Genomic DNA, 27,580 nt, shown 5'->3' on the forward strand with positions numbered 1-27,580 from the left:
CCTATCCCAATTATATTGACATCAAAACGGTATATGCTTATTCAATTCTATGATACAATGTAACATTTTGCAATACTGTGTGTGTGTGTGTGTATGCGTGTTTATATATATATATATATATATATATATATATATATATATATATATATATATATATATATAAATTAGTCATTTTAGTAAAAGTTTTTAAGCTTCAAGTTCTTTATATCTTCAAATATTTATTTATGGTGTTTAGGTTGGTTGTTTCGAACAAAATTGTTGTTTTTATTTTTAACTTAGCAGAATATGATTGAGTTTTTCAAAATTAAAGGAAAAAAAAAAATCACTGTTTGCTGCATTTTAGGTCAGAAAGCCGGTATTTTCAGACTAATCTAGCAGCATCAGATTGCACAAAAGACGATAAAATAGTTGTGATTACCTAAAAAAGAGGAACGATTTTGAAAAGAAGAGAGTAAGTATAACATACTTGATAATCCCAGACATGGATAAATCGTCAAAGTAGCCCACATTGTAACGGATTATATTTACAACTAATGCCAGAAATTCAGTGATATGATTCGATTTGGAGATCTCAAACATCCAATTCAGGATCAGGGTACCTGAAAAAAAAAAAAATAAAATAAAAAAATAAAAAAATAAAACAGATAATTCATAAACCAAAAAAATGGGACCAGCAAAAATGCCCACCAGTTGATCATATTCATACAAAATTCTTTAGTGTACAGATACACACATTAGATCTGATATCCAACAAAGGTTTTGAATTTTATCTATAAGAGAGGCAAATTTGTATTTATTGTTCAATAAGATATATAGATATATTAATCCAGTTAATTTTCCGTTCACAGAATAAAAATCCAGTGAATCCACAGTGTTTATATAAAAAGTGCTCGATAATAAATAGGGTCATTTATTAGGTATTAAACTTATACAAGCATTATTTAGCTAGACATTGGTAGACATATTTCAGGTAGGGTTATAAAATAGCAAGACCTTTTAGGCCTAACTGTTCGTGACAGTCATGGAAAATCAACAAAAGTTATCAAGAACTAAATATGTGATCAATGCATTCAGAATAAATAAATAAATCTAAAAAAAAATCATTTTAAACTGAATAAAACATTTAAAGTAATTTATTTTTTCCTGCTTTTTTTTTTTTTTTTTTTTTTTTCATAGATTTAAAATTTATATTTTACTTTTTAATGTCTGACAGAAGTTAGTCAGACTGCTTGAAACTATTTATCAAGCTAGTCTAGACACGAGACACACGCAGGCAAATGCACACTTACATGCCCCACCGCAGTCATGCTCCTATGTAAATCATAACGCAGTTACAAAATTCTACACAGCCAGACAGCAACATATGCCTACAGATGCAAAACACAAAAACTGTCATAACCATACACTCAAGCCTACAAACACATAAACAAAGCTATAGATAGCTTTAACAGTAAAGTAAATAAAGTATCTTTTCTTATGCACAAATTTTCCCATACTGTCAGATTTAATCTTCCTTTAAGGTCTAAGCCTGTCTAACAAGTCACATTACACATCCATTCAATTTATATCCTCAATGGCCAGATTTCACTACCATATATCATCACACTGCCCAATTGATCCTTTCCTTAATCGACAGTGGTAACGCTCTGTTGGTTAATGACAGAAGTACATTGAACTTACTTCATATACTTCCAACTGTTGCAATCGTAACAGCACCTACTTCTTCTGCTTTATTGGTATATAACTAAACTTCTTAAATTAATACTATCTGCATTAAATAAAAGGTTCACTTTGAAATTCTATACGAATGTCATAAGTTTAAAATGATGCACTCAAAGAAGGTCGATGACATTGGTTAGTTAATGAAATAATCCAAATTTAAATCTCAGTTTGGTGATTTTGTTCCTCTTTCTTTGGTGCTTCCATTATCTTATATTCATGCATGCATACTCTTTGAAAAACTTACCAATTTCCGTTTCAAAATAGGTTAAATCCTTTCCATTTGCAGTAAGAGCATGGAATAACTCCAATCTGAAAAATAATGAATATTGAATTTTTTACTTTGATGGCGGAGGGGGGGGGGGGGCAAATGGACTTTTTAATTTGTATTTTAAGACAAAAACTTGTTACATTTCTCGACAAGACCATAGAATGGAGATCAATTGTGCTCCAATCCCTGTAAAATATTCACAACAAATACTCATCTAACTACAACCACTGTCAACATATTTCATTACTCTCTATGCCTAAAATTAAACAGGAATTTCAGAAGCAAAATTTTTCCTTCTGTAGTTTGTGCAGTTATGGGTTCGATCGTTGTCAAATAAAGTCTAGCCATGCTGATGACAGTTGATAGTCAGAAACATGGGGGGGGGGGGGTCTGACATGCAAAAGAAAAAGGGACATAACTCCCTCAACACTTAGGAAGCAAGTTTAAATACAAAAGCAGCATTTCAAAACTGCTTATAATCTATATATATAAAAATGTAAATTTGGTTCGTTACAAGCGAATAAAACCATATTTCTACGTTACCAATTTATTTGAAATTTTCAGACAACCCATCTTTAGAGTCAAGGTATGTTTTTATGTTATTAAAATAAATTTACCTCGCGAATTATTAAAATATTAAATAAAATAAATATATTTTTTTAACCGTTAGTGCGAATCTGCTTTGTTGATAAAACTGAACTTCCGGTTCGATTCATTTCACAGCCACGAATTGACAAAAGATTTCATTTTCTGTTAACTCGATAAGTAGAAAAAAAAAATAAATAAAATAGTTTGTCGCTTGCTTTTTGAGTTTTTTTTTGTTTTTCGATATAAGATTGGTTGGTAAAGTACAGTTTTTTTTTTGTCCATGCTATTTTTTAAATCGTATTTCCTGGTTTAATTAGTTTTATTATGTTTTTTTATTCAATTGTAAGGTTAAAATACACTCTCCCCTCCCCATGTTAAGAATGGCTTTTTAAATATTAACGTTATTATTACAACACGGATCACTCTCTGCATGAGTACTGTACTTTCACCTAACCCATCTTTAGAGTCGAGGTATGTTTTTATGTTATTAAAATAAATTTACCTCGCGAATTATTAAAATATTAAATAAAATAAATATATTTTCGTTAGTCATTACTGCGAATAAACTTACTCATGCAGAGAGTGATCCGTGCTGAAATAATAACGTTATTATTTAAAAAGCCATTCTTAACATGAGGAAGGGAGGGTGTTTTGTACCTATTCTGTACTTTAACCTTACAATTGAATAAAAAAAACATATCAAAACTTTAATTAAACGTGGAAATACAATTTTAAAAAAATAGCACGGATCACTCTCTGCATTAGCACACACACACAAAAATAATCCCATATTTTAAAAATTTAAATTCATTTATGTACTTACCAATTTTTTAATTTTAAAATTTATGTTAAGGCTTTTCACTCATGAAACATTACGTTTTAATTGTTTAGTTTCTTTCACGGCATTGTTTCAACTTTTTCTAAACTGTTTCATTTTTACGACATGCCTCAACGTATTATAAAAACCCTAACCTCTACATGTTAAAAAAAAAAAAAAAAAACGCCCTTCCATAAACCTTGAAAGCCGTCCTTAATATGGGGAGGTTGGGGGTGTTTATTCCGAAAGCCGTTTTAACATGTGGAAGTTAGGGTGTTTACTGTTTATAAGATGCTGGGGTGAGTCGTAAAATTAACGAAGTTGCTATCTATTATTTATTGATAAAATTGCTTGAAATTTATTTGACAAAAAAAAGTTACATTTTTGTACTCCTTGGGCGTTGAGTTCCATGGCGACCAGCAGAAAAAAATAATAGTCGCTCCCTTAGTTCCCACCCCACCCCGCACGTAACATTTTATTTACTGACGTTGCCGTAACTAAACGATTATTTGCCACATTTACAAACATTTATTTATTTATTTTGAAAAAAGTTTTACTCATGCAGAGAGTGATTCATGCTGAAATAATAACGTTATTATTTAAAAAGCCATTCTTAACATAGGGTGGGGAGGGTGTTTTGTACCTATTCTGTACTTTAACCTTGCAATTGAATAAAAAAAAAAACATATCATAAAACTTTAATTAAATGTGCAAATACGATTTAAAAAAATAGCGCGGATCACTCTCTGCATTAGGACCGAAAAATGTTACTAAACATTTATTCATAATTTCTCACTTTTACAAACATTTTATTTTAAATTTCTTTTTAAATGACGACTTTTATCGACTTTTTTTTTTCAAATACCCCCCCCCCCCCAAATGGTGTTTATTCCAAAATCCGTTGTTAACATGGAGAGATTGAGGGTGTTTATTCTGAAAGCCGTTCTTAACATTTGTGGAGATGGACCTAATGTAAAAAAATAAATAAATAAATAAATTTAAAAAAAAAAAACTAAATCATTTACTGATAACTTCTCACTTTTACAAATATTTTTTAATTTACATGCGCGGATGAACAAATTGTTGAATAGTGCGAAAACAAAACGTTTTTGTAATAAACTTTGGGATAATTTTTCCACAATTTTCTTTTTTAAATGACGACATTTATTGATAAATAAATTTACTTCTCCGCAACTTTTATTGATAAATAAATCTACTTCTCTGCCATGGGCACTGAACCCCTCCTTTTTTTTTTTTAATAGTATTTTCGGGTGGGTATGCTGACAACAAATATCAGTTAAATTTTGCAAATAGCCCCCCCCCTCCAAAAGTGGTGTTTATTCCGGAAGCTGTTCTTAAGATGAGGAGGTGGGGGTGGGAGTGATTATAAGGTGGATCTAATCTAAAAAAAAAAAAAAAAAAAAAAAAAAAAAAAAAAAAAAAAAAAACAAGTTTTTTATGCACACATAAGCAACTATTTTTTTATTAACTTTTTTTTTTTTACCTTTTTATTTAAAAATTAGTAAATAGAATAAATGAATAGAATAATAAATCATTTATCATTAATATGTGTTTTTGGTTTTGTGTTGAATGAAACTTTTTTTTTTTCATTACAACAATAATGAACCAATTTAAATCTTCCGGCATGCGTTTAAGGCTTACGAAATTATCAATAAATCGTTTAGTTACTAAGCCAACGTCAGTAAATAAAAAAAATGTTACGTGCGCATGCATTAGCCTTGACTAGGGGGGGGGGGCTAAGGAAACGACCATTAAATAATTATGCTGGTCGCCATGGAACTCAACACCCAAGGAGTACCTAAAGTGGCATTTATGCACTTATGTTATCGTGCTATTTTTTTAAATAGTATTTTCATGTTAAATTCAAATTTTACAATATGTTTTTCTTTTATTAATTTGTTAAGTGAAAGTACAGATAACCCGGTCGGTTTCTAATGTGAGGAAAATCTAGCCCCCCCCCCAAAAAAAAAGGGGGTACTCTGGATAATAACAAAACATTAAAATTGCCTCAGTCTCGAAAGATTTCTTCTCTACTGAACGAGGAAAAAAACGGTGAAGTGTAGTTCACCTTCTGTTTCTCTCCCCCTCTCTCTTCCTCTCTTAATATCTCTCTCTATCCATCTCTCCCTTTCCCTCTCTCAATCTATCTTTCTCTCTATATCACCCTCTCCATCTTTCTTTGAGCCCCTTTCTCTCTCTAACTCCCTCTATCTCTCTCCTTTCCTGTCTCATCCCTCTCTGTTTCTAACTCCCCCCTATCTCTGTTTATCTATCAATCCCTTTATCTCTATCTCCTTCGCTTTCTCTATTTTCCTCTCACTTTCTCTTTTCTATCTATATATCTTCCTCTCTATCTGTCCATTTCTAATCCCTCATCCTATTTTAGTCTCCTAAATTAATTACAGTGAATAAGACATTGTCAAAACATGGATAAATCCTATTTTAGTCACCTAATTTACTGACTGTAAGAATAGAAGTTATTTGGAAATTACTGCTACCTTGAACAGCACCAGAAGTAACTGGTAAAACCTTTCTAATTAAATTGATTTTGGCAGCCATTTGGTAACAAAATGACATAGCCTTAGCCCTTGCTGCATGAGGAATACCTGCGACCTTGCTGCCAAGTAGAAGAATTATTTATTCTACTTTAAAACATTCAATTTTTCAAAAATCTCATGTTCGACATCTCCAAAACATCCAATATGGGGAAAAATATTGCAGAAATGCAAACTTATTGTTTAGGATGAATGCACAATGGTACGCAAAAAATCACTTGAGGCCCTTGGTCGATCCTTGCAAGATTTGCGTGGCAATGTTAGACCATTTGGGAATGCAGTAATATTGCTTGCAGGAGATTTCAGACAAATGTTACCTGTTATTCTTCAATCAACACCAGCAGATGAAATAAATGCTTGCCTCAAATACTCTACTTTTTTGTTCCATGTGAAGACATTAAACTTAACTCAAAATATGCATGTCCAATTGCAGACTGTTCGATCTGCACAAAAACTTTTGCATCACTTGTGGGAAATTGGGTACGAAAAAGTGCCAGCTGATCAGAGTTAAGGGCAAAATTCTTTGACTTTTAACTTCTGTAATTTCTGTAATTTTATTTCATCAAAAGAATAGTTAGTTTAAAAGGTTTTTGCAGATATTCAAATTATAAGAATTCCATTTGACTGAGTGAATGAGCTATTCTTGCAGGTCAATACAAAGATGCCCATGAACTTAACGCTATTATTCAATGTAAAATTCCAAGTGAGGTAGTCAAATACAAATCCATCGACACTGTTGTGAAAGCAGATAAAGTGGTTAATTATCCAACAGCTATATTTGCCAGGGATGCTACCGCATGTATTGCAACTGAAATTTGGTGTACTAATTATCATGTTGTGAAATATAAACCAATCCAAGCTTTGCAATGGCACATAGCTTGCAGTAAAAAAAAAATTAACAAACAATATCATAGAAACAACAATCTTAACAGGACCTTTCACAGATGAATATATCTTCATTACATGCATTCCTATGATTCCACCGGATACATCATTACACTTTAGGAAATTGCACTTTCCAATTTTATTGTCATTTGCAATAACCATCAACAAAGCACAGGGAACAATCTTTACAATTGTGGGCCTTACAGTTACACACTGACTGTTTTTTCACATGGACAATTTATGTTATGTATTCAAGAGTCACCAAACCGGAAAATTTCTATATCAGCTAAGAAAATGGAACAACAAAAACTGTGTACCCATGCAAAATGGAAAATTAAACCTATAAGAAACATGCTTTTTCTCATTTTGGAACTTTTTCCATTGCGCCAATTTGAGCCACAGCAACGTGTAGCAGGGTACAGCTAGTATATATATAAAATAATAACAGATCTTACATATACATATATATGCAAGACAGAGAGAGATGAGTTGATATTAATGCACAGATAGAAAACTGACCAAAGAAATTGAAATATTTTGACATCAGAAAGAAATGGTTAAAAAAAAAAAAAAAAAAAAAAATGCTTAAAGAACTTATACATTAAACAATAAAAATATATATAATTTCTTTTTAATTCAATCTAATATTTTTGTGTGTGTGCGTCAGGTGAGTGGATTTAAAATAATTAAAAAAAAAAAATTGTTTGGTAGGATTAACAATGCCAATATCAAAAGATCCTTACCTGTGACTCAGATCTTCAGGATTACTCAAATTTTGAATGACTCTGAAGAAATGACTTCTCAGTGGTCCCAAGTGCTCTCCCTAAATAGAGGAAAAGAAAAAGGATTGATAGAAAAAAAAGATACTAAACTTGAAATCATTTTTTTTTCTTAGATGTGAACATCGCATGTGCATAACTGGTCATTTCCAACTTAATCTTAATGATTAACTTATTTTTTTGTTTTGTTTTAGTTTAAAAAAATGAGATTTGTTTTTAACAATATAAAAAGAATAAAAGAAAAAAGAAACAAAGTAACTATGAATAAATACACTTTGTTAACAAAATTCTAACTAATTATATAATTAAAATATGAACTAGCTTACCCTGTTCTGGCATTGGCCAGGAAATTAACTCAAGGTATTCCATGCTCAACATTGAATGATCTGATGTGAACACAAACCACATAATGTTAAAAGCAGATCGCTAGAAATTCCTGTTATTTTGGGTCAATGTTACCTATCGTTAGTAATATTTTCACAAATATCATGCAATGGCTGTTAAGCAACCAAAACCAGTATCCTTGTAGATAGCCATCTTGTTTATGTGACTGCTTGTGTGTACTGATCTATGATGGTAACTTGAACAGGAGAAAATTCAGACTTAATTAGATCTACTTACAGCATATCTACGACAACTTAATTTTTAAATTCTAAGTTTTTTCACTACATAAGAAAAACAAAAAGTTGACCCTCTATTTGTAGGGTGAGGTGGAGCATAATGGGTCATCTCACAGATTTATTTTATTTTGTCTTAAAGTTGTTCCTATGCTCCCGTTTCTGGGTTTATGAGCTTTGGAAAATGCTACTGATTGACTTGCTGAACTTTTTAATGATAAAGTTGTCTCATCTCCTATTTGTGAAGAAATGAACTTTACCTTAAAAAACATCAGTAAAAATTGAAATTGAGAGACATTACTAACAGTTACTAAAAATCAAATACTTTCGAAGGTGGGATCAGATTTTTGTTGCTGATTCGGTTGTGTTGCAGAAATAGTATTCAGAGGATATAGAATGATCGGAAGAACTGTGTATTTGAAAGTACACGTTGCTTGGGAGAGCTTGTGTTTCTGACATATGCGCTATTCTATATTTTGTAGAGTTATTTTTCTTGTTCAAGACTAGTTATAATAGTTGTAATATTTAAATATAAATCTCTCCAAGTACATATTGTTGTTATATCGCATGTTTGAACTTCTTATCACGTTTTGTTTTCGCAAAATTTTTTTTTTTTTTATTATTGAAGCTACACAATGACTCATTTTGCACCATGACCTAAAAAACACCATTTATTTGCACGTTTTAAATTATAAAAAAAAAGCAAAGCAACTAAATTCAATAAATAAATTTTAAAAAAACAACAATTACCTCCCCCACCAAAGAGTTTCCAAAGTATTATTATTGTATAGCTGAATACTAACAGGCATTGAAATCTAGTAGTTTTGTTTTTAGGAAAAAAAAAAAAATGAAATGTTCCCTAAAAGTTAGTATTTCTGCTGTTTACAGACCATGCCGAAATAATGTAATTATTTGGAAGCCTATTCTTAACATGGAGATGGGAGTTTTTTTTTGTTTGTTTTTTTTACATGGAGGTCACCACTTATCAAGGCCCAGAAGTCACTTGGGAATAAGGGTTATAAGTGGCTGTTAACTATTCTGCATTTGCACAAAAAAAAACAAAAAAACAAATATCAGTTCAAGTGGTTTCAGGTCTTGCCTGGAGTGAGTTCCATTAAAAAAGATTGAATAAAATAATTTGTACCTGGTCTTTTATAATGCGGAGCAGAAATACCAAAGTCACATGTCTATCTTCCGTGGAAGGAGAGTCTACCAAATCTCTGACGGCTTCCCATATAGCAGCAACAGCATTCTACAAAATAAAAATAAAAATTCTTAAATAACATTTTTATATCTTTTATTAAAAAAAAAAAAATTTTTTTTTTTTAGTCAATTTTTTTTTTTATTGCATTAGTAATCATGAAAATTATGACTCGCTTCAAATAATTATTTAACTTCATTATGAAAATAACCAAGCAAACTTTTATTGATTATGTAATGAACATCAGCATCATCTTTTGTTTAACGTCTGTTTTACAATCTAGCATGTATTTTAAAAAAACTTTTGTTTTTATTCAATTTTCACTCCAAACAAGGCACAGTGCCACTTTGATGTAGAGGTCTACTATCGGAGACATAAGTTGCAGGGATACTATGTAGGGAGTTGAGCAGCAAGAGGTCTGTTCACATTACACTTCTGCATGTCAATACAATTGGGAAAACGGGAACCCAGAAGGGAGTTCCAGAGTCTAGCAGTTCTGGGGATTGACTTCCAAACTAACCTCTGGCCACGTTTTTATTTAATTCTTTTTCTCTCAAATCCATTTTTACCACTTCCTCTCATACTTTCCTAGTAAACTGGACCTGCTACCTTAACTGTTCTACATCTGACCCAAGAATTCTTGGCCACTCTTTCAACATGGCTATACCTTCATAGTCTCCTGTTTTGCACACACTACTCATACCATATACTGCCCAAATTTTATCTTCTGAAGTCACTAGAACTAAGACCGTCTTTAAGATTCACATCACACATCCATTGTATTATTTTTGCATCATTTCTCTCTATGTATTACGCAGTCCATGACATGAATAGTATGGTTAATGTGGCGCTGGGTTCTATCCAGCTTACTCGTGTTGGGTAGGTGCAGAAAGGTCAAGAGGTGACACATCAAATTTGGTGACTTCCGTTGAAAGAGGATGCACCGGTGTTGTGAGACAGGCCAGTGAGTGTATTTTGGGTGCGAGAACTACCATCTTCCACACATACACCCATATCAATAGAAACATATGTGGGGATTTTTTTAGTTAGAGTCAGAGTTGAGAGTAAAAGAAAGCAGATAGTCAAAGTTGGTAGACCAGAAAGGTAAGAGGAAAGATGCATCGATGGAAATGCAAAAAAGTTTGAGTCAACAATGCAAGAGGTCCCCCGGTTCACTTGTAGATGAAATGAAGAGATCTTTACCAGAAAATTGGTGTCGTGTTTTCGTCTAAGATGCTCTTTACAGCTCAGCGACCTGTGATGGGAAGAATTGATCTCAGAAGACCAAGATAACAGAGAAAAAGGTATATTGAACTCATATATATGCATGCACACACACACACGAGTTAAAAACTATACATAACTTAAGGGTTTTTAAAAGGAGCCTGACCACATGTATACACACCAGACTGCATAAACTGTATATATGACTTGTGTATATAATTAAATGAGGAAGATGCATGCAGGAAACATATATCCACTAGACAATTTAAAAAGGCCATTAGAACATACCAACACACATGTTAGAGGAAGACGCACATACCGACGGTCACATAGACACATTATATATATAAAAGGCAAGATAACATCACATATGCAACACATGTCCTCAACCCTCATTAGCTAGGTTTCATTTCCATATATAATCACACTATGTACATATGTGTGATAGACACTTGTTGTCATACACAGCATTCACCCTAGGTGGGTTGAACCGGCCTCCTCTGAAGGATAAAGTGTCAAAGGAACATAAATCCACAGGTGGTCCCAAGTCACCTGTAATGTTGGGTGCATTTTTAGTCAAAAAGCCAGTATCTTCAGACAGCCTGATCTGGTAGCACCAGATGTTCTAACAGATATTACCACTCCAAACCAAAGTGCACCCGAGAGCAATGGTAACTAAAGGGTAACTCCATATTCCCCACAGCCCCCAAATGGGGCCTCACTACTGAAGGTCTTTTTAGGTCATACCCAGGACTCTTGCCTGAAGGTTCAATGTTGATTTAGATTAAAGTCATAAAAATCTTCCTTTAAGACCAATTCAGCAAATTTAGTTAGATTCAGAACACTTTTGGCTAATTCATAAATAGCGTAGAGAATTTCCGTACAAATAAATTTATCTTTTTTTATCGTCAGAGAAATTACAGTGCTATGCCACCTCGTTCACTCAAGTTTAACCCCTTAATTATTGGTTGTTGAAGCTCTGAAAAGTTTGTCTTTATCATTAGAAGACAACGCTTAACAAGCTATCTCGTCCACAATTTCACATTTAAGACAATGCATTTACAGCAAATGAATTATCCAAAGTTTGTTCGAAATCTTAAGTAAACAGGCAGAATTGTGTGCTTATTTACATTGATAGTCTTTTAAACCAATGCATTTCAGGTGAAAACATTATGCACATATGTGTCATGGGGAAATTAGTATAAATTACAAAAAAAAAAAAAAAAAAAAAAAAAAAAAAAATGATCCCATAGAAGATATACTAGATGGAATTTTAGCAAAAAAAAAAAAAAAAAAAAAAAAAATCAATCACAATTACATTCTGAAATGCGTTGATATGAAAATGTCAGACCCGAAACTTGTCAATTTAAGTAAAGGGAGATAAGTTAGTTTATCATACTGAATTGGCCTCACAACTGTCCCACATTGAGCACACATAAGACTCGATAATTTCATAAATTTTATGTTTACTTATAATTTTCTATTGGATCAGTTTTTGGAATGTATGTCGAATTTTGGGGTAATTGCGCCAAATCCAGCAGGGTAATTGCACCAACTAGCTAAAAGTGCTCTTTTGGCAACCATGCATATAAAGAGGACTTTTTTTTTTTAGTTGGCACAATTACCCCCAGATTTGTCGCAATTACCCCAAAATACGGTACTAAATTCGCCATGAGTATGTAATGTTTTCACATGAAATGTGTTGGCTTAAAGGATAATCAATATAAAGAAGCACCCAGAATTGATCTTAGATGATTGGCTTTGATTTGGTTGTTTTGTTTTATGGCAAATCAACCCTTTTTGGGTTATTTAATGCCAAATCCAGTAATTTTTAAAAGAAAAAGTTTTTATGCTCCAAGTTCTTTATATCTTCAAATATTTATTCATGGTGTTTAGTTTGGTTCTTTTATAAAGGAAAATTGTTTGTGTTTTTGACTTTGCAAAACAATCATGTTTTGCAAAGAGAAAGGAAAAGAAAAAAAAATCAGTGTTTGGTGCATTTTAGGTCAGGATTGGTTGGTTGGTTGTTTTTGTTTTACGGCATATCAACCCTTTTCGGGTTATTTAATGCCGAATCCAAAGATTTTGAAGAAAAATTTTTTTAATAGAATATATTTGTTGTTTTCACGTCGGTTTCTATTTAACCCATAGTTGGGACCCTAACAGGTACTACCACTCCAGGTCAGAGTGGACCTGGGAGCAATGGTAATTAAAGGGTGGCTCCACACTCCCCAAAGCCCACAAGCTGGGGCCTCACCACTGGATATAGTTTTAGGTCATATCCAGGACCCCCATTGAGGGACTTTTACCAGTTGGCATATTCTAATGCCCCACCGACAGGGCCTTTAGGTCAGGAAGCCAGTATCTTCAGACAGCGTGATCTGGTAGCACCAGGTAGAGGAAGAGGAGGGAAAGTTCAAAGATTTTTGTGACTTAAACTTTAACAGCAATGGCTGTTATTTTATAAAACAACAAAAAATATGTTCAGTTCTTTTTATTTTCACCAGTTTTTAAATTTCTGTAGATAATTACTTATGATCATCCCTGTATCTTGTGGAGGTAGGGGAGGGACGGTTGGTTGATAATTGTTAAGTGATTCATAGAATAAAAATGTGAAGAAATCAAAACAATGGACATGTTTTCTCAATTAAGTGACATACATCTTAAAAACAATTTAGTTGTTATTGGATCATAAGTATTCAAATTCTACATGTTTTATTGAAGACTAGCAGCAGGGGGGGGGTGATCATAAAATACGTTTAAATATATTTTAATACATCCAGGTTTTGTATTTATTATTATATTATACTTGATATATAATGCTGATTTCATAAGTTAAAAAAAAAAAAAAAAAAAAAAAAAAAAAAAGACTTGGGTGCCATCAGTCAGAATCGAAACAAAAATGTTTAGTGCTCCAGTTGCATTCACTACCCTTTGAGCTATCACCAGATATAAGATTTAAAATTAAACCACTTCAAGCTATAAATGAATTTGCACATGTGCAAAAGTAATAGAAATATGTTGGCAATTTGAAATTTTGCACTTCAACTTGCTGATATGTTTCTGTGTACATTATCCACCAAACAAAGATTTTACATGCACACACACTTATTTTATTTGCACACAAAATAAATTGCATCTATTTAATCAGTTGAACATTCTTTCCAAAATTCTAACAAACTTATTCAACTCAAAAGATAAATAAAAAGATTTAAAAACTAAGCGTCCTGAATTTTTTATCTTTCATCATTTCTATTTTTGTTATTATTTGCAACTGTGCAACACGTTATACTTGTCATATTTAATTGACAAAGATATTTTTAACAAATTCCAATTTAAAATGTCACATGCATACACAAAGTTGAGACAGCTTGCAGGAGAGAGAGAGGGGGCTTTTGGAATGAGAGAGAGAGGGGGCTTTTGGAATGAGAGAGAGGGGGCTTCTGGAATGAGAGAGAGAGAGGGGGCTTCTGGAATGAGAGAGAGAGAGGGAGCTTCTGGAATGAGAGAGAGAGAGAGGGCTTCTGGAATGAGAGAGAGAGAGAGGGCTTCTGGAATGAGAGAGAGAGAGGGGGCTTCTGGAATGAGAGAGAGAGGGGGCTTCTGGAATGAGAGACAGGGGGTTTCTGGAATGAGAGAGAGAGAGAGGGGGCTTCTGGAATGAGAGAGAGAGAGGGGGCTTCTGGAATGAGAGAGAGAGGGAGCTTCTGGAATGAGAGAGAGAGAGCTTGAAAGACCTGCGGAAGAGAGAGAGAGAGAGAGAGAGAGAGAGAGAGCTTGAAAGACCTGCGGAAGAGACAGAGAGAGAGAGCTTGAAAGATCTGCGGAAGAGACAGAGAGAGAGAGCTTGAAAGATCTGCGGAAGAGACAGAGAGAGAGAGCTTGAAAGATCTGCGGAAGAGACAGAGAGAGAGAGCTTGAAAGATCTGCGGAAGAGACAGAGAGAGAGAGAGCTTGAAAGATCTGCGGAAGAGACAGAGAGAGAGAGAGCTTGAAAGATCTGCGGAAGAGACAGAGAGAGAGAGAGCTTGAAAGATCTGCGGAAGAGACAGAGAGAGAGAGCTTGAAAGACCTGCGGAAGAGACAGAGAGAGAGAGCTTGAAAGACCTGCGGAAGAGACAGAGAGAGAGAGCTTGAAAGACCTGCGGAAGAGACAGAGAGAGAGAGCTTGAAAGACCTGCGGAAGAGAGAGAGAGAGCTTGAAAGACCTGCGGAAGAGAGAGAGAGAGCTTGAAAGACCTGCGGAAGAGAGAGAGAGAGCTTGAAAGACCTGCGGAAGAGAGAGAGAGAGCTTGAAAGACCTGCGGAAGAGAGAGAGAGAGCTTGAAAGACCTGCGGAAGAGAGAGAGAGAGCTTGAAAGACCTGCGGAAGAGAGAGAGAGAGAGAGAGCTTGAAAGACCTGCGCAAGCGAGAGAGAGAGAGAGAGCTTGAAAGACCTACAGCAGAGAGAGAGAGAGAGCTTGAAAGACCTACGGAAGAGAGAGAGAGAGCTTGAAAGACCTACGGAAGAGAGAGAGAGAGAGAGAGAGCTTGAAAGACCTGCGCAAGAGAGAGAGAGAGAGAGCTTGAAAGACCTGCGCAAGAGAGAGAGAGAGAGAGCTTGAAAGACCTGCGCAAGAGAGAGAGAGAGAGAGCTTGAAAGACCTGCGCAAGAGAGAGAGAGAGAGAGCTTGAAAGACCTGCGCAAGAGAGAGAGAGAGAGAGCTTGAAAGACCTGCGCAAGAGAGAGAGAGAGAGAGAGCTTGAAAGACCTGCGCAAGAGAGAGAGAGAGAGAGCTTGAAAGACCTGCGCAAGAGAGAGAGAGAGAGAGCTTGAAAGACCTGCGCAAGAGAGAGAGAGAGAGAGCTTGAAAGACCTGCGGAAGAGAGAGAGAGAGAGAGAGAGAGCTTGAAAGACCTGCGGAAGAGAGAGAGAGAGAGAGAGAGAGCTTGAAAGACCTGCGGAAGAGAGAGAGAGAGAGAGAGAGCTTGAAAGACCTGCGGAAGAGAGAGAGAGAGAGAGAGAGCTTGAAAGACCTGCGGAAGAGAGAGAGAGAGAGAGAGAGAGAGCTTGAAAGACCTGCGGAAGAGAGAGAGAGAGAGAGAGAGAGAGAGCTTGAAAGACCTGCGGAAGAGAGAGAGAGAGCTTGAAAGACCTGCGCAAGAGAGAGAGAGAGAGAGAGAGCTTGAAAGACCTGCGCAAGAGAGAGAGAGAGAGAGAGAGCTTGAAAGACCTGCGCAAGAGAGAGAGAGAGAGAGAGAGCTTGAAAGACCTGCGCAAGAGAGAGAGAGAGAGAGCTTGAAAGACCTGCGCAAGAGAGAGAGAGAGAGAGCTTGAAAGACCTGCGCAAGAGAGAGAGAGAGAGAGCTTGAAAGACCTGCGGAAGAGAGAGAGAGAGAGAGCTTGAAAGACCTGCGGAAGAGAGAGAGAGAGAGCTTGAAAGACCTGCGGAAGAGAGAGAGAGAGAGAGAGCTTGAAAGACCTGCGGAAGAGAGAGAGAGAGAGAGAGCTTGAAAGACCTGCGGAAGAGAGAGAGAGAGAGAGAGCTTGAAAGACCTGCGGAAGAGAGAGAGAGAGAGAGAGCTTGAAAGACCTGCGGAAGAGAGAGAGAGAGAGAGAGCTTGAAAGACCTGCGGAAGAGAGAGAGAGAGAGAGAGAGCTTGAAAGACCTGCGGAAGAGAGAGAGAGAGAGAGAGAGCTTGAAAGACCTGCGGAAGAGAGAGAGAGAGAGAGCTTGAAAGACCTGCGGAAGAGAGAGAGAGAGAGAGCTTGAAAGACCTGCGGAAGAGAGAGAGAGAGAGAGCTTGAAAGACCTGCGGAAGAGAGAGAGAGAGAGAGCTTGAAAGACCTGCGGAAGAGAGAGAGAGAGAGAGCTTGAAAGACCTGCGGAAGAGAGAGAGAGAGAGAGCTTGAAAGACCTGCGGAAGAGAGAGAGAGAGAGAGCTTGAAAGACCTGCGGAAGAGAGAGAGAGAGAGAGAGCTTGAAAGACCTGCGGAAGAGAGAGAGAGAGAGAGCTTTAAAGACCTGCGGAAGAGAGAGAGAGAGAGAGCTTTAAAGACCTGCGGAAGAGAGAGAGAGAGAGAGCTTGAAAGACCTGCGGAAGAGAGAGAGAGAGAGAGCTTGAAAGACCTGCGGAAGAGAGAGAGAGAGAGAGAGCTTGAAAGACCTGCGGAAGAGAGAGAGAGAGAGAGCTTGAAAGACCTGCGAAAGAGAGAGAGAGAGCTTGAAAGACCTGCGGAAGAGAGAGAGAGAGAGAGAGCTTGAAAGACCTGCGGAAGAGAGAGAGAGAGAGCTTGAAAGACCTGCGGAAGAGAGAGAGAGAGAGCTTGAAAGACCTGCGGAAGAGAGAGAGAGAGAGAGCTTGAAAGACCTGCGGAAGAGAGAGAGAGAGAGCTTTAAAGACCTGCGGAAGAGAGAGAGAGAGAGAGCTTTAAAGACCTGCGGAAGAGAGAGAGAGAGAGAGCTTTAAAGACCTGCGGAAGAGAGAGAGAGAGAGAGCTTGAAAGACCTGCGGAAGAGAGAGAGAGAGAGAGAGAGCTTTAAAGACCTGCGGAAGAGAGAGAGAGAGAGAGCTTGAAAGACCTGCGGAAGAGAGAGAGAGAGAGCTTGAAAGACCTGCGGAAGAGAGAGAGAAAGAGAGAGCTTGAAAGACCTGCTGGAGAGAGAGAGAGCTTGAAAGACCTGCGGAAGAGAGAGAGAAAGAGAGAGCTTGAAAGACCTGCTGGAGAGAGAGAGAGAGAGCTTGAAAGACCTGCGGAAGAGAGAGAGAAAGAGAGAGCTTGAAAGACCTGCGGAAGAGAGAGAGAGAGAGCTTGAAAGACCTGCGGAAGAGAGAGAGAGAGAGCTTGAAAGACCTGCGGAAGAGAGAGAGAGAGAGCTTGAAAGACCTGCGGAAGAGAGAGAGAGAGAGAGCTTGAAAGACCTGCGGAAGAGAGAGAGAGAGAGAGCTTGAAAGACCTGCGGAAGAGAGAGAGAGAGAGAGCTTGAAAGACCTGCGGAAGAGAGAGAGAGAGAGAGCTTGAAAGACCTGCGGAAGAGAGAGAGAGAGAGAGCTTGAAAGACCTGCGGAAGAGAGAGAGAGAGAGCTTGAAAGACCTGCGGAAGAGAGAGAGAGAGAGCTTGAAAGACCTGCGGAAGAGAGAGAGAGAGAGCTTGAAAGACCTGCGGAAGAGAGAGAGAGAGAGCTTGAAAGACCTGCGGAAGAGAGAGAGAGAGAGCTTGAAAGACCTGCGGAAGAGAGAGAGAGAGAGCTTGAAAGACCTGCGGAAGAGAGAGAGAGAGAGCTTGAAAGACCTGCGGAAGAGAGAGAGAGAGAGCTTGAAAGACCTGCGGAAGAGAGAGAGAGAGAGCTTGAAAGACCTGCGGAAGAGAGAGAGAGAGAGCTTGAAAGACCTGCGGAAGAGAGAGAGAGAGAGAGCTTGAAAGACCTGCGGAAGAGAGAGAGAGAGAGCTTGAAAGACCTGCGGAAGAGAGAGAGAGAGAGAGCTTGAAAGACCTGCGGAAGAGAGAGAGAGAGAGCTTGAAAGACCTGCGGAAGAGAGAGAGAGAGAGAGCTTGAAAGACCTGCGGAAGAGAGAGAGAGAGAGAGCTTGAAAGACCTGCGGAAGAGAGAGAGAGAGAGAGCTTGAAAGACCTGCGGAAGAGAGAGAGAGAGAGAGCTTGAAAGACCTGCGGAAGAGAGAGAGAGAGAGAGCTTGAAAGACCTGCGGAAGAGAGAGAGAGAGAGAGCTTGAAAGACCTGCGGAAGAGAGAGAGAGAGAGAGCTTGAAAGACCTGCGGAAGAGAGAGAGAGAGAGAGCTTGAAAGACCTGCGGAAGAGAGAGAGAGAGAGAGCTTGAAAGACCTGCGGAAGAGAGAGAGAGAGAGAGCTTGAAAGACCTGCGGAAGAGAGAGAGAGAGAGAGCTTGAAAGACCTGCGGAAGAGAGAGAGAGAGAGAGCTTGAAAGACCTGCGGAAGAGAGAGAGAGAGACAGCTTGAAAGACCTGCGGAAGAGAGAGAGAGAGACAGCTTGAAAGACCTGCGGAAGAGAGAGAGAGAGACAGCTTGAAAGACCTGCGGAAGAGAGAGAGAGAGACAGCTTGAAAGACCTGCGGAAGAGAGAGAGAGAGACAGCTTGAAAGACCTGCGGAAGAGAGAGAGAGAGACAGCTTGAAAGACCTGCGGAAGAGAGAGAGAGAGACAGCTTGAAAGACCTGCGGAAGAGAGAGAGAGAGACAGCTTGAAAGACCTGCGGAAGAGAGAGAGAGAGACAGCTTGAAAGACCTGCGGAAGAGAGAGAGAGAGAGACAGCTTGAAAGACCTGCGGAAGAGAGAGAGAGAGAGACAGCTTGAAAGACCTGCGGAAGAGAGAGAGAGAGACAGCTTGAAAGACCTGCGGAAGAGAGAGAGAGAGACAGCTTGAAAGACCTGCGGAAGAGAGAGAGAGAGAGCTTGAAAGACCTGCGGAAGAGAGAGAGAGAGAGCTTGAAAGACCTGCGGAAGAGAGAGAGAGAGAGCTTGAAAGACCTGCGGAAGAGAGAGAGAGAGAGAGCTTGAAAGACCTGCGGAAGAGAGAGAGAGAGAGAGCTTGAAAGACCTGCGGAAGAGAGAGAGAGAGAGAGCTTGAAAGACCTGCGGAAGAGAGAGAGAGAGAGAGCTTGAAAGACCTGCGGAAGAGAGAGAGAGAGAGAGCTTGAAAGACCTGCGGAAGAGAGAGAGAGAGCTTGAAAGACCTGCGGAAGAGAGAGAGAGAGAGAGCTTGAAAGACCTGCGGAAGAGAGAGAGAGAGAGAGCTTGAAAGACCTGCGGAAGAGAGAGAGAGAGAGAGAGCTTGAAAGACCTGCGGAAGAGAGAGAGAGAGAGAGAGCTTGAAAGACCTGCGGAAGAGAGAGAGAGAGAGAGCTTGAAAGACCTGCGGAAGAGAGAGAGAGAGAGAGCTTGAAAGACCTGCGGAAGAGAGAGAGAGAGAGAGAGCTTTAAAGACCTGCGGAAGAGAGAGAGAGAGAGAGCTTTAAAGACCTGCGGAAGAGAGAGAGAGAGAGAGCTTTAAAGACCTGCGGAAGAGAGAGAGAGAGAGAGCTTGAAAGACCTGCGGAAGAGAGAGAGAGAGAGAGAGCTTGAAAGACCTGCGGAAGAGAGAGAGAGAGCTTGAAAGACCTGCGGAAGAGAGAGAGAGAGAGAGAGCTTGAAACACCTGCGGAAGAGAGAGAGAGAGAGCTTGAAAGACCTGCGGAAGAGAGAGAGAGAGAGAGAGCTTGAAAGACCTGCGGAAGAGAGAGAGAGAGAGAGCTTGAAAGACCTGCGGAAGAGAGAGAGAGAGAGAGCTTTAAAGACCTGCGAAAGAGAGAGAGAGAGAGAGCTTGAAAGACCTGCGGAAGAGAGAGAGAGAGAGAGCTTGAAAGACCTGCGGAAGAGAGAGAGAGAGAGAGCTTGAAAGACCTGCGGAAGAGAGAGAGAGAGAGAGCTTGAAAGACCTGCGGAAGAGAGAGAGAGAGAGCTTGAAAGACCTGCGGAAGAGAGAGAGAGAGAGCTTGAAAGACCTGCGGAAGAGAGAGAGAGAGAGCTTGAAAGACCTGCGGAAGAGAGAGAGAGAGAGCTTGAAAGACCTGCGGAAGAGAGAGAGAGAGAGCTTGAAAGACCTGCGGAAGAGAGAGAGAGAGAGCTTGAAAGACCTGCGGAAGAGAGAGAGAGAGAGCTTGAAAGACCTGCGGAAGAGAGAGAGAGAGAGCTTGAAAGACCTGCGGAAGAGAGAGAGAGAGAGCTTGAAAGACCTGCGGAAGAGAGAGAGAGAGAGCTTGAAAGACCTGCGGAAGAGAGAGAGAGAGAGACCTTGAAAGACCTGCGGAAGAGAGAGAGAGAGAGAGCTTGAAAGACCTGCGGAAGAGAGAGAGAGAGAGAGCTTGAAAGACCTGCGGAAGAGAGAGAGAGAGAGAGCTTGAAAGACCTGCGGAAGAGAGAGAGAGAGAGAGCTTGAAAGACCTGCGGAAGAGAGAGAGAGAGAGAGCTTGAAAGACCTGCGGAAGAGAGAGAGAGAGAGAGCTTGAAAGACCTGCGGAAGAGAGAGAGAGAGCTTGAAAGACCTGCGGAAGAGAGAGAGAGAGAGAGCTTGAAAGACCTGCGGAAGAGAGAGAGAGAGAGAGCTTGAAAGACCTGCGGAAGAGAGAGAGAGAGAGAGCTTGAAAGACCTGCGGAAGAGAGAGAGAGAGAGAGCTTGAAAGACCTGCGGAAGAGAGAGAGAGAGAGAGCTTGAAAGACCTGCGGAAGAGAGAGAGAGAGAGCTTGAAAGACCTGCGGAAGAGAGAGAGAGAGAGCTTGAAAGACCTGCGGAAGAGAGAGAGAGAGAGCTTGAAAGACCTGCGGAAGAGAGAGAGAGAGAGAGCTTGAAAGACCTGCGGAAGAGAGAGAGAGAGAGCTTGAAAGACCTGCGGAAGAGAGAGAGAGAGAGAGCTTGAAAGACCTGCGGAAGAGAGAGAGAGAGAGCTTGAAAGACCTGCGGAAGTGAGAGAGAGCTTGAAAGACCTGCGGAAGAGAGAGAGAGAGAGCTTGAAAGACCTGCGGAAGAGAGAGAGAGAGAGAGCTTGAAAGACCTGCGGAAGAGAGAGAGAGAGAGAGAGAGCTTGAAAGACCTGCGCAAGAGAGAGAGAGAGAGAGCTTGAAAGACCTGCGGAAGACAGAGAGAGAGAGAGAGAGCTTGAAAGACCTGCGGAAGACAGAGAGAGAGAGCTTGAAAGACCTGCGGAAGAGAGAGAGAGAGAGCTTGAAAGACCTGCGGAAGAGAGAGAGAGAGAGCTTGAAAGACCTGCGCAAGAGAGAGAGAGAGAGCTTGAAAGACCTGCGCAAGAGAGAGAGAGAGAGCTTGAAAGACCTGCGCAAGAGAGAGAGAGAGAGCTTGAAAGACCTGCGCAAGAGAGAGAGAGAGAGCTTGAAAGACCTGCGCAAGAGAGAGAGAGAGAGAGCTTGAAAGACCTGCGCAAGAGAGAGAGAAGAGAGAGAGAGAGCTTGAAAGACCTGCGGAAGAGAGAGAGAGCTTGAAAGACCTGCGGAAGAGAGAGAGAGCTTGAAAGACCTGCGGAAGAGAGAGAGAGCTTGAAAGACCTGCGGAAGAGAGAGAGAGCTTGAAAGACCTGCGGAAGAGAGAGAGAGCTTGAAAGACCTGCGGAAGAGAGAGAGAGCTTGAAAGACCTGCGGAAGAGAGAGAGAGCTTGAAAGACCTGCGGAAGAGAGAGAGAGCTTGAAAGACCTGCGGAAGAGAGAGAGAGCTTGAAAGACCTGCGGAAGAGAGAGAGAGAGAGCTTGAAAGACCTGCGGAAGAGAGAGAGAGAGAGCTTGAAAGACCTGCGGAAGAGAGAGAGAGAGAGCTTGAAAGACCTGCGGAAGAGAGAGAGAGAGAGCTTGAAAGACCTGCGGAAGAGAGAGAGAGAGAGCTTGAAAGACCTGCGGAAGAGAGAGAGAGAGAGCTTGAAAGACCTGCGGAAGAGAGAGAGAGAGAGCTTGAAAGACCTGCGGAAGAGAGAGAGAGAGAGCTTGAAAGACCTGCGGAAGAGAGAGAGAGAGAGCTTGAAAGACCTGCGGAAGAGAGAGAGAGAGAGCTTGAAAGACCTGCGGAAGAGAGAGAGAGAGAGCTTGAAAGACCTGCGGAAGAGAGAGAGAGAGAGCTTGAAAGACCTGCAGAAGAGAGAGAGAGAGAGAGAGCTTGAAAGACCTGCGGAAGAGAGAGATCTCTAAACACTATCTTTATGTCTAAGGTCTCTTTGTACAGAAGTTTGTCAGGGCAACTTGGAATTATCGTTTTTCCTATATGTAAACCTTGACTAAATATTTGAAGTTACAATATTCGCTGCCCAAATAAGATCTCAGTATGGCTAACACACAGTGGCTCTTAGGAGGAATGATTCACCTTCTCCAAATGATGTGAATTCCAGTTATAGCATGAAAATGGATACTTTACCAGACTAGATGAGTTCTTGTCCTGGAAACCAGTAAGACAAAGAGATCAGAAAAAAGACATAACAACATACTGAAATGGTCAATTGGGGAGAGAAAAATTATGTTCTCAACTTCTTTACTCAGTGTTTGGTAAGTAATGGAGAACTTCAATGGAATATTTGAATATTCGAATGCCTATGTCTTTCACATAGATATCAAGTGTTAGTTCCAGGAAGGGGCCCCTTTATTTCTGAGAACCTCGACTGAAGTAAAATTAAGCAAAAATACATGAATATGCAATTTCTACAGCTCTGAGAGGGAAAAGATAACGAAATACCAAAAATTTATGTACAACATCAAAATCTTAAGATCCCTATCATTCCAGTAATTATAGAAGCAACCGGACTCATGAGAAAGAATTTTAAAAGCTACCTGGAAAATATACCTGGTGAACCAAGTGCAAAAAAAATTTAAACAATTGCACTTAAAGAGACGATTAGAATCTTAAAAAGACTTTAGTTGGAATGTAGGAGATAGTGGATGACCGTCTGGCATCCGGTAAGATGCCCCATCCCTAGCTAGAACAAAATTATATAAAAATTGTGAAAAGCTATATTCTTGTAAAATACCACAGATCTTTATCAAAACCCTGGACAGATAAGACATCTTTGTGAAACGTGATACCGAATCGACATTTGTATATAACTCACTCCCAGTTCATCAAGTTTTAGCTGAAGACTGAAACCTGATTTACCCTTCATTTCTTGTTCATGACCTCACAATCACACAAGACATCATATCCCCCAATTTACAACATAACTTTCCATCATTTCCCAGAATAATTGTAAAAACTTATGCATATAACCCAATCAAAGAAGTAAGGAACATATTTTTTTCATGTTGAAAGCAATTTTTTTTTTTTTTTTTAATTAGAAGGGTGGGGGGGATCATTGATTATCAAGGCCATTTAAGGATAAGGGTTAATAAATGTCTCTTTCTTTTTTCTTTACAAAGGAGTCCCCGCTTATCAAGGCTAGATGCCACTCGAGGATAAGAGTTAATGACTGTACGGTAGTCAATATAACAATAACGTAGAATTGTTAGTAGTGGAAATTTGGTAAATTGGATTACTTAAGGGAGCGGCTCATAAAGAACTTGTTTATGTTGGCCTTGAAGATGACCATGTTGTAGTCAGTTGGAAAGCAGGAAAACTGAACAGAGTTCCACAGGCATGTAGTTCTAAGAAGCTTTGTTCATGGAATCTACATTTAGGTTTAGGCACAGATAAAGAGTGGAGAAATTATTGATAGTGGTTTCAGCTAGACGAGTGTTTTTCATGAAAGTCTAGTCTTGCCATGAAAATAACCATAAAGCAGAGACAGGCTCGCAACATCTCTTCTGTGGGAAAGTGGTTGCACGAAAGAGAAAAGGGCATCCCCCACTAAGCTATGAAGTCTATTTTGAACTGTCAAGGCAAGAGAAGGTCTTTCTAGCAACTCCTACCCAGATGTGGTAACAGTACTCCATTTTTGGACTACAGATAGAGAATTGCATCAGCAGTAAAATATCTACTGGAGTGGCAGAAGGATCCCACCATTTTTCCAACAGCCTTGACGACAGACTTTATGTACGTGTTCCATTTCAAATCTGGAGTAAAGGTCAAACAGACGTTTGTCAAAACATAGAGCCTTCCCAAGATGAGAGCTGTTCATTTCAATTGATATCAGACGGGAATTAGAGTGTTGATGATGCAAAGATAGGTTCTGGATGCATTAAAATTAATCAACCACCTCTTTCCCGATTACACCAAATGCTCAAGATCAGAGAAGAGAAAAATCAAAGAGAACTTGGTCATTTACAACCTTCGAGATGTTACCATAGATGGTAGTGCCATTAGCATTAATGTCTACGAATGATCTCACAATCTGATTTGGGAGATCATTGATGCAGATCAGGAAGAGAGTTGGGCCCAGGATGGACCCCTGTGGGACTCCAGCATTAATACTATGAGCTTCTGATTTCTGCCTATCAATCTTATGAACCTATCAGAGAGAAATGATTTAATTGAAAAAACATTTCCAGCTATACCATAGCTGGAGATTTTGTGGAGTAGACCTTTATGCCATACCCTATCAAAGGATTTTGATATGTCAAAAGCAATAACCCAAGAACAGAAGCCTCCATCAAGAGATTCGCTAATCCTATGAGATATAACTGTTAGCACATCTGCTGAACGGAAACCATATTGCATATTAACGAGGAGGTTATTTTTGCTGAGGTGGTTGATTACTTCTCTATTTAACAGATTCCAACAACTTACTCATGACACGCAGGAGATCGACTGATCAGTATTGAGAGAGAGAGATGACCAATCACCTAAAGTTTTGAATATGAAACATACTGATGAGGTTTTACAGGGTGTTGAGAAGCAATTCGCCTTAAGACAATACTTAAAACAGCTTTGTAATTATGGGAACTAGGTCTAGTTGAAGTTTTTTCAGCACTATAATTGGAATGTTGTCAGGGCCAGTTGCTTCTGGAATCAAGGTTTTTGATTAGCTCAGTAACATCATGCAGATATTTGTATGTTGCATTGCGTGTTTTCAGACACAGGAGGAAATATAGGCGGTTGGGGACCCTGATCGCATAGTGTAGAATTAGCTGCAAAGTTCTTGGCAAAGAGTTTGTGCGATGCTGACAAGATTACTTCAGGTCAATTGATAATGGCTGAGATAGAGCACACACTTCTATTCAGGACCCTATTTATTATTTGACAAAACTGGTAGGAACCAAGTCGCTGCTCAACTACTTTGGACTTGACGGACTGAGCATACAACTCTCTCATGTTCTTTATTACTCTTTTACAGTGGTTGCTGGCAGTTCTGACGGAGGCTTTAGTCTCAGTACATTTATTACATTGGAAATAATAGAAATTGTGATTTCTGTGCTCAATAGCAGCAGTACATTCTGGAAAGAACCACGGCTGGCTGTTAGGTTTTCGCTGGAATTTTTTAGAGGGCATGAAACGGTCTATACCTACAATTAACCATCTCGTTAGGTCTGATACTGTAAAGGACACATTCTTTTTTAACATGGAATACAGAGGTAGATCTGATAAATGTACAGAAGCTACCCCAGTCAGCTATAGAGTATCGATATACTGTACAATGGAGAAGTATGTCAGAGGAGTTATTACATTTTTTTTTTATCTTAACTGAGACAACAGAGTGATTGGAAGATCCCAGTGGAGACAGAATGGAGGATGAACATAGCTCAGGGCAAGTTGTGAGAAAAAGGTCTCAGAGACTTGCATACTGACCATCAGTGTTCAGCATACGGGTGGGTTCATGAACAATCTGAGTTAGGTCATAAGCAATGGAGAAATCGTGACAAAAGCTTCCCTCATCATCTGCCTTGTTTGAGTGAGCTAACCATTCCACATTGTGAACATTGAAGTCTCTACAGATGTAAATGTTAGCCAAAGGATTAGCAGACAGGATGTGGTCAATTTTCTCTGATATGCTCTTAAAAGATAGTAACTCCATATAAATGCAGTGGTGTGAGCAAATGCAACTTGAAAGCACATATAGGGCAATTTAGGGTTTTCTTTAGAGATGTCCCTACCACATGGGAAGCCATCTCTAATGTAGGCACATATTCCATGCCCATGTCAATCTTGGGGGTCAAATTCGGATGTTAAATTTGAATATCCTCTAATTATGAACCCATTCAGGGAAATAGTCAATCCAATACCAGTTTCACTTAAGAATAATAGGTCTGGTTTAGTCTCCTGTAATTGGATTTCAATCTTCGGAAGGTTGGAATGTAGTTCCCTGATGTTGGAGAATTAGACATGGTAGTGGGTGTCTACATTGGAGTTCTGGGTTTAATCTTAAATTCTTTCTGGAGACTTTTCATGATGGAGTTTTGGAATTTGTGAAATATGTTGACAGACTTGATTAGAGCAGGGCAGAGAGGGAAAGTAAGAGAGAAAAAGAAGCGAAGAAATATTTTTTTTGTAGACCATAAGATAAAGACGTAACAATTACCCACTAATATGGCATCGAGAAGCCCCACCAAAATCTTCACCAAATGGCAATATAGCAGCCCCAGTACTTTGCACCTGCCGATAGGACAACCTACTTACTGATTAATCCAAGGTTTAGGTCCCTGACTATCAGGCAGATAATGCCAGTTCAGTGAAATGTTTACCTCCAGCACCCTTATTAGTGACATGGCTACAAGGATAGAAATAGAAACATAAAATTTCCAACATCTCAGGCGATTGCTCACACAAAAATACTGCCGAACTAGAATGCAGCTTTTTCTTCTCCTTTTGTCAGGAAAATCACTCATTCTAAACGATGGCTAAGGGACATATTAGGAGGAGCAAGAGTTACGGGAGCTGCCAACAATGCATTCACAATGCATTGTCTACTCTCCATTAAAAAAAAGAAAAATGTTAATAAGTATTCTACTTTAATATAAGTTCATTTGACTTGTTTAGGAAAAAGTATGGCAATAGCTTCTCCTCTCACTAACTGAAATAAAGAAAGTATTCACTTAGCAAAGTTTATGTATGTAATTCTTAAACAATTCGGCTGTGTTCCTCAAGTCATTCCTGAATGGAAATTGTCTACCCCTTTTGCTAACATTCTATGCTAGGCAACGCTTTATTAGTATGACTATTTGAAAAGTATACTAAAAAGAATGGCATCAGCAGGTATTTTTTTGGTTTTTTTTTTGCAAAAAAAAAAAAAAAAAAAAAAAAAAACGGATGAGCAGACATTGATTCAAAATATGAGAATGCATTTATTAGACAGGGTTACTTGTCAAGAAAGATGGAGAAAAATTATAAAATAAGGAAATCCATAATTATAAATCTAATTTTTATAAATAAATGATTGTAGAATACACAATGTTGATTTTTTTCTTTTGTTTTCGATACATGAAATAATTGCTGATATGCAAATAATTATATTTCATATACTAAATATAAAAATAATACAAATGCAC

General features: G+C 38.9%; 1 protein-coding gene across 3 annotated transcripts in view; it reads right to left on the reverse strand.

The window, feature by feature from the left end:
- LOC145295975 (tuberin-like) overlaps positions 1-27,580 on the reverse strand; it is a 182,850-nt gene that overhangs the window by 110,500 nt on the left and 44,770 nt on the right. For all 3 annotated transcript variants that reach the window (XM_080141909.1, XM_080141908.1, XM_080141907.1), the window contains exons 3-6: positions 9,397-9,504; positions 7,600-7,679; positions 1,967-2,031; positions 467-599 (exon numbers count right to left, since the gene is read on the reverse strand). In XM_080141909.1, coding sequence (XP_079998035.1) covers positions 467-599; positions 1,967-2,031; positions 7,600-7,679; positions 9,397-9,504 — 386 coding nt within the window. The remainder of the gene's footprint in view (positions 1-466; positions 600-1,966; positions 2,032-7,599; positions 7,680-9,396; positions 9,505-27,580) is intronic.

Source organism: Euprymna scolopes, chromosome 16 (genome assembly GCF_053919585.1).
Source record: "Euprymna scolopes isolate OS-2025 chromosome 16, ASM5391958v1, whole genome shotgun sequence".
Taxonomy (NCBI): Eukaryota; Metazoa; Mollusca; class Cephalopoda; order Sepiida; family Sepiolidae; genus Euprymna; species Euprymna scolopes.